This window comes from Cuculus canorus, chromosome 3 (genome assembly GCF_017976375.1).
Source record: "Cuculus canorus isolate bCucCan1 chromosome 3, bCucCan1.pri, whole genome shotgun sequence".
In the NCBI taxonomy this organism is placed as follows: Eukaryota; Metazoa; Chordata; class Aves; order Cuculiformes; family Cuculidae; genus Cuculus; species Cuculus canorus.
In genome coordinates this window covers 121,669,748-121,677,461 of record NC_071403.1, presented here as the reverse complement: position 1 = coordinate 121,677,461, position 7,714 = coordinate 121,669,748, and the positions used below count along the sequence as shown (strand labels likewise).

The 7,714-nt window shown below is 45.7% G+C and overlaps 1 protein-coding gene across 5 annotated transcripts in view; it reads right to left on the bottom strand.

Annotated features, from left to right (window-relative positions):
• TFAP2D (transcription factor AP-2 delta) overlaps nt 1–6,084 on the bottom strand; it is a 52,242-nt gene extending 46,158 nt beyond the window's left edge. Inside the window, exons 1-3 of one of the 5 annotated variants that reach the window (XM_009570431.2) lie at nt 5,972–6,084; nt 4,553–5,050; nt 936–996 (exon numbers count right to left, since the gene is read on the bottom strand). In XM_009570431.2, the coding sequence (XP_009568726.1) occupies nt 936–996; nt 4,553–5,050; nt 5,972–6,010 (598 nt within the window). In that variant the 5' untranslated portion in view covers nt 6,011–6,084. The other 4 variants (XM_054064157.1, XM_054064158.1, XM_054064156.1 and 1 more) reach the window with 4 other exon arrangements.
• Nucleotides 6,085–7,714: the final 1,630 nt, after the last annotated feature.

The following is a 7,714-nucleotide window of genomic DNA, read 5'->3' as shown; positions in this document are numbered from 1 at the left end:
ATCTGTGGTGAGTGTAAGGAATACAGAAGGGCGATAATGGGACAAGAGGTTTGTTCTGAATCACATAAATCATAACTAGAAATACTCCTATTTTCAACACGTCTGTGCACAAGATTTTCAATGCCTCAGCACACTCCCTCTTCTCTTCGAGAAAAGGAGGAGGAGGAAAAATAAAGAAGAGATTAAGTACAAAGATCTATGTCTTTTACTTTCGAATAAAGTGTGCATTCCAAGAGGATGAGTGGTGAAGAGTCCTCTTTCTGACTGCATAATTTGGTTTATGTTGCGAATGAAAGTATGCTTTTAAACTTGCAAGAATTGTGCTCCTGTGTTAGGCCTTTGCATTACTTTTGTTTCTCCTGATGGTAAATGATGGCAATAACAACCCCCCAGAACACTCACATTTGGCAAATGCTGAAGAAACGCGTACTTAACAAGAGTTCCAAATATTTCCTCTAACTTTGATGAGAGATACTGACACGGACAGATGGGTAACAAACGAAGTGACACTCAAAAGCGAGTTCCACACCGGTCTGTACCGCTACTGAAACCACTTTTCCAAAAAAGCTTCTTCCTTTTCCCACACGAGGTCGAACCGCCGGCTTAACAGCCTGGAGCCAGGGAACACGTTGCTCAGACTGTCAGGGAATCAACTCGATTAAACGCGGAATGATAAAACGAGTCAAGAAAGCTCCGGATTCAGCGGGAAGTATCCGAGAGCTACCGAAGAACAGATCACTTGTAAAGCGCAAATGGACTGTGAAATGTGAAGTGCTCTAAGCTAGTTTGCACGTATTTCTGTCACATGTCAAATTATCACTGTTTCGGCACTATCTCCAAACTAGGCTAAACAGTGGGATGGGAAAGGGAGAGAGAAATGGAGAGTGGTTTATGTTTACAAAAACTGATAGACGCAAGTATTTGTAACCTCTTACCTCTTCTTATCACTCCTCCTTGCCCGTTGAGTACAAGTCCGCACTGGGCCTCCACTGAGCTCTTAAGTAATGAGGGGGGGGGGGGGGGAAGGAAAGAAAGGAAAGAAAGAAATCAGATTCAGAAACCCACAGAGAGATCACATAGCTTTTGCTTTGTTACAAGACTCACTTAGGAACAATAGTTAAGGTGAACCGGAAAAAACACAGTTACTCCCGTCGTGCTCAAGGGCTCTGGCGAAATCCCAAAGCCACCCTGAGGTCTGCCCCTGCCCCACGAAATGCAGAATAATTCTCACTTTCATATCCATTTAAATATGAGTTTATCCTGAACTCTGTGTGTGTGTGTGTGTGTTTAGATCGGTAGTTACGTGGCAGGATAGAGAGACAAATAAGTACTCTTGGAAGAAGTGTGTTTGCACACTTGGAAGAAGTGTGTCGCAGGCACAGGGGTAAAAATACGCTTTTATAGAGTATTTCTGTATGTTCAGCAGGACATTTTTATATATAAACAGCTAAATCCATACATTGGGTTCGTGATTCGTATAAACTGACTAACAAAGTGTGCACAGAAGTAGACAAAGAACACAAACAACAGACAATCTATTGGGCTTTGCGGGCTGCACGGAGTGGTGAGGGTGTTGTAACAATGCGTGTGTCCGCACGTAGGTGGGGATGAATATGCATCTGTGTGCACACACACAGGCACCCATGTGGGAGCGTGGGGTGAAGAACCATCCAAAAACCTGCCCGGGGCTTCTAGAGCACATCCGAAGAGATCTCACTTCTTTAATCTGCTCTTACAAGGCTGATTATTTGGGGATCTTCACCCTCCTTAATAAATATTTTTATTGGAATGATAAAAGACTTGAAAGGGTTGGGTTTTCTTTGGGTTTTTCCTTATGTTGAGGTTAAGAAAAACACAACAAACCAAATCTAAATCTTTGCCCAGTGGAAATGTGTTAAAGACGCATTTTCCTCTACAAACAAACGAGGTATTGGACATGAAAGAGGCCTTTAAGGGTGTTAACCTACTCAACAGCCCGTGAAGAGTTAAGTAAATGCGGAGAGAGTCGGTGCATAATAAAAACCCCACTTTACAAAACAACCTTTACAGTCCTGGCTCTCTCCCCCGTTTTCACCATATTGGCGCTGGCCTTGTAAGACCTTCCTTTTCAAGGCTCTTTTTTATTTTAAGTGTTCTGCCTTAAAGTGATTATGAAATCAATATGAAAAAAACTTGGCGACTGAGCATAAATTAAAGCGGTGATGGGAAAAGGTGTGACAGTTTTCTTTGTTGCCCATGGAAAATCTTTTTAGGGCACTGAAAGATGCCACTCCAGCTCCAAGACTGTTTGCATCTGTTAGGCTGACTTAAACCGCCCTCGAAACTATTGGACATTCACTTAAAATTCTGTGCAGGGAAAAGTATATTTACATTTGTTGCATTTGAAATGAGGCATATGCTGATGAACGATTGAAAAAGAAAGACTAAGGAGAAAGGGGAAGACCGGTTAAACCCCAGTTTTGGTTTAAAAGTGTTTGTGTACAGTCCAGTTCGCCACCGAAACTCTTCCCTCTAAGCCCAAGGTGATATTCGCAAGAGCCTGAGTTTGTTCTGAATCGTCTAAATCGTAACGACAAATATTCCTATTTTCAACATGTCACGGCTCGAGCTTTTCGATGCCTCAGCACACTCCCTCTCTCTTCGGGAAAAGAGGGAGGAGGGAAAATACAGAAGACGTTAGGTACAAAGACCTCTCTCTGTCTCTCTGTCTTTTACTTTCGAATAAAGTGTGATCGAAAAATTCATATTTTCCGAAGAAAAGCTGTTTATTTTTTTTGTTCTTTCAATAAACAATAAAAAAAAATAGAATGTCCCTCGAGCAGCTTAACCAACCCCTTTTTTTTTTTTTTTTTTTTTTTTTTTTAAGGGAAACATGTTGTTTGGTCGGATGACATTGCATAAATGACCAGTTGAATGGCACTAAGTCGAAAATTGGATAAACTATGGTGCTTTTTTGCCCGGGACTTAGGCATTGTCTGCTCTCTTGCAAACGTCCCTAATCCCCTCTTTTGAAAAATACAAGGCTTTGTGCCTGCCAAAGAAAAAAAATTTGTACAGATACAAAAAAATCAGCAGCAGACGTGGTTATAAAAAGGAGTAAATAGGTTTTAGTTGGGCTGAGCAGTGAATGGCAGATTTTTTTTTTTTTTTTGAGGGGGGTAACATAAGGAGATCCCATGAAAAATGTAAACAAAAAATGGCCGGAGAGGATAAAATTATATAGTGAATTTTAATGGAGAAATCTAGATTTAAATAGTTAGGGTTTTCTCCTCCGAAGTATAAAAAATATCATTCTTTGTTGTTAGGTTGCTGGATTATTTTCCTCCTTAAAAAAAATATAGATAAAAAGGGAAAAAAAATTTCTCATCTCGGATATAAATAGAGGTTTTATGGTTTGTTTTTGTTTGGGTTTTCTTTTGTTGTTGTTTGGTTTGGTTGGGTTTTTTTTTTTAAGAAAAGAAAATAAACCTCCTTAGTTTTACAAAGTTCAGTGTTTTTCTGAACCTTTGACCGCTCCGTATTTTCAGACAGACCGGGACAGGGAGCTTTGTGTGACTGGGAGCGAGACCGGGGGCAAAGCGACTCCAGCAGACAGGGTCCTGTCTGCCTCTCCCGCTGGCCGGGAGGCTTTCAGCTCCTCTCTCGCCGGGAGAAGGGAGGTTGGCTTTGGATTTAGGGGTCTTTCCGAAAAGGGTGTTAAGTACAGAAGGGCGTTGTTTGCGATTTTGGAAGCAAATTTCATGTAAGCAGGCGGCACGATTTACCGGAGGGGAATTTTTAGTGTGATGGAAAGGATTTCTGAGCGGCTAAAGCCGAGGTTTTGATACACAGAAATAGGTTTTTTTGGGATGGGTCCAGATGCCGGCTCGGGGGGGAGAGGAGAGGGGGGACGCACGGATAGAGGCGCTCGGCTTTATCCGCGCGTTGCTCTCTCCCTTAACATCCAGATCGGACACTGAGAGGGACTTTTAGCGCACTGAGTGTTTCTGACCAACGTTTGCTCCCGTTTATTTCTTCCCTGCCTCACGCCTCGGAATTGAGCGCAAGGTTTGCCTTTGTACGTATGTTGGAAATCAGGTTTATTTGGTGCCCCGTCTCTTTTCCGCCCTCTTTTCCTACTCCACCCCTCCCTTTACACCTTTGCCTGCTCTGCCAGCGAAACTTCTTAAAACCGTTCCGTTCAGCGAAAGGAAAGTTTAGGGAAAGTGAGCAGGTGGGTTTGGTTCGTGTCCTGCGGGGCTCTGGCGAGGGCCGGCGGGGGCGCCCCGGGGGCTCGGGGGGTCCCACAGACGCCGCCGTTTGTTTATTTGGTTCGGGTGGGTTGTGGTTTTTTTTTTTTTCCGCCCAAGAAAGACCACTCGCTTTTTCCCCTACATTTTTTGTTGTTGTTGTTACTGCTCTGGAGGGGACGAGCTCCGGGTGGGATTTTGGATGGATCTTCCCTCCTTTGTATGAGCTGCTCCGAGCAGAGGGAAATGGGGAGGGTGAGGGGGGACCGGGGCAGGGGGAGGGGAGAAGAAGGTGTCTCGAAAGGAAATCGCACGTTATTTACCTGCAAATCGTCTGCTCCCGAGGCTGCAAGCCCGAGGCTTGGTCCTGGCAGGAGTCTTTGATCTGGATGCATCCCATATTGGGACCCATGGCTCATAAGAGACAGGTCGTGGCGGCGGTAAGCATCTAAGCACCCCAGCTCTCTCCTCTGCTCGTCCAAGCAGGAGGACTTGAGCGCCCGCGCATTGTGCAGGTTGATAAAATCAGTGGGTTCCCCATGGTGGATCTGCTGGTAGTACTGCTGGGAGTGGTGCAGAGAGTTCAAGGAGTAAGCGTCGGGGTTGACTGCCGGGTGGCTGTGTTGGAACTCGTAGTGGAAGGACTGGTGGTGCAGTGGGGTGTACTGGTGGTTAGTGGAGAAGTACGGGGAGGCGAACTCGGTGCCCGTGGTAGAGTACGTGAGAGGAGACGAGGAGGAGTAGGCGACGGTCGAGTTGGCCACAGACTCCAGGCATCCAAGCTGCATCAAACGGTAACTGTTTGATCCGTCATGACGTATCTGAAAGGAAGAAGTGAAAAGAAGACCCCAAAACTGGAGGTTTGTCATTGAAAACCCCGGGTGCGGTTCTTCCAAGCACGCTGTCCTGCATAGCTTCTCCCCCTGCAGAAGCGTCTAAGCCTGCGAGCGGCAACCCCAGCAACAAAAGATCCTTTCCTACCTTGGGCTGGTGCCATAAAGGTCTGTTCAAAAAAATCATAAACAGCCCAGCCTGCCCTTAATACCGTCAAGCGAAAGGCATCCACGCACTGAAATAAAAACTATGTATCTTTACGTCCGTCCATCCATCCATCCATCCATCCATCCATCCATCCATCCATCCACCTCCTGATCACAGCTGTAATATCTGGGGCTGACACAAAAAAAGTCATCAAACAGAGGAAACTACCGAGAATACACACAAGTCCCGTCCCTATGTTGCAGCGTTACACACCGAGAAAGCTTTGCCGCCTGCTCGCCTTCCTTTCTTCCTTCCTTCCCTTCTTTTTTTTTTTCGAACCCCTATTTTTCTTTCTTTTTTAAAATAACGAATCAGATCCAAAATTCCCCCCCCTCCCTCCTTTTCCTGCGTTTCGAAAGAAAAGGAGAGTCCTGCTTTTTAGTGAGAACTCCCCATTCCTGGCGAGCTGGTGGTGATTTCTCTCCACTTCATTATATTATTAGGGGTATTATTCTGATTTTCGTTCTGGCAACGGTTTTAACGTGGTAATGAGTTGCCCTTTCTGGCGACAGATGTCATAACGAATTTTCCCTCTATACTTCTTTAAGTTATCTCTGAAGCCGGATTATAATTAAATGTAACGGTCCAATATGGATTTAAAAAAATGGAAACAACCACACAGGCACATCCACACACACATATGCACACACACACATCCACACACGCGCACGCACACACACACACTCACACACACAAAATACCTCTGCATCGTGGACGAGACCTGGAAAGGTAGTTGACATTTTTTGGTTCTCCGATAAAAAAAAAAAGAGAGAGAGAGGGAAAAAAACCCTCACAACAAAAAACAAACTCTGGATAAAATTCCCCTCTCCAAATTAAAAAAAAAAAAAAAAAAAAAGAAAGAAAGAAAAAAAGAAAAAAATGGAAAAATCCAAAGTTCATGTATTTCCCCAATTTTTTTTAGGAAAAAACTCTACAGCCAGAGAGAATTTGCAATGTATCTGCATAGAGCAGATCGCTCGCTTTTCCATGCACCTCCTTAAAAACCTGTAGGAACAAAATTTTCCCTCTGCACAAAAGCTGCTCCCTGGATCAGATTTTGTACTTGCTGGGTATTTCTTTGGCTGATGTCGTAGGTCCCTTGGTAATATAGAAGTTTTGAAAATTAAGCATCAGCACTGAGAACTGGGAGGACAATAGATAGAGGAGCTTCATCCCAGGAGACAAGGAATAAATATTGTATCTTCGCCTAATAAGGAACTGTAGGTTCTTTCAACATTTTAATACATTTTTTCCTCCACTCTTTAGAATGCTTTTTTCCTACCCAGGCTAATACGGGAGCTAATCTGATCGAAGTGGGTATTTTGTGTACATTTTATTGGGAAGACATAAAGCTAATATATATTAATATATATTATTAAACCATCCTTTTCAATAGGTAAGTGCTCCTTCCTGTTGATTATACTGCTTTTAAATACCGACCAGGATTTAAGATTGCACATTCGTATGGGTGTCTGTTTAACTGTATTTTTTTTTTCTTCCCCTAAATGAAAACTATGTGGTTTGTTTTGGTTAGAGGTTTTTTTTTCTTTCCCCCCCCCCCCCCCCTTGCATTTACATCGAATTTAAGTCCACCCCACACTCCAACCTGCTTTCAAAGCTGCCTAACGTGCTATCTTACAGACGCCTTTAAATAGCGTTTTCAAACATAAACCCAGGATGAGACCACAAAGTAGCACCGCAGTGACATATTAGGTGGAATTAGACATAAAATACACACAGATCTACGGAATTAGGTTTGTGACATGGGAAAGAGAAGCAGGGAAGGGGACGCAGGAGCCAGGGACCACCGGTAGCTCCTTTTCCCTTCGACATTTCCGAGCGCTTTTGGCGGTGGGAGCGCACGGAGGCGAAGCCGAAGGGGCGCGAGGTGTATTTATCGGAGCCCGCTGCGAGGGGGGAGGCTGCGGGGATGGCACTGGGGGGTCCCCGAATAGCCGGGGCGGCTCTGCTCGGGGCAGCACCCCCCGCCGCCGGCCCGGGGAGGGGGGGACTCGCTCCCAACTGCCATTGAATCCGGGTGGCTTTGAAGCCGCGGAGGGGTCTCGATAACAACCCGCGAGCGGGTGGCTGCGCCCTCGGCACGGGATTGCTGCCCGAGCTCCGGGCGCTGCGCGTCCCGGATCCTGCGGGGGGTGCCGGGGGCACCCCGGGAACTGGGGGCACTGGGAACCGAAAGGGGGGCGGGGGGGAAGATGGGAGGGAGGGAGGGGAGGAGAGGAAGAGAGGAGAGGGAGGAAGAGACGGAGGAAGGAAGAGGGGAGGAAGGAAGAGGGGGAGGAAGGAAGGGAGGAGGGGAAGGAAGGGGCAGAGGAGAAGAAGGAAGGAAGGAAGAAAGAAAGGAAGGAGGGAAGGAAGGAAGGAAGGAAGGAAGGAAGGAAGGAAGGAAGGAAGGAAGGAAGGAAGGAAGGAAGGAAGGAAGGAAG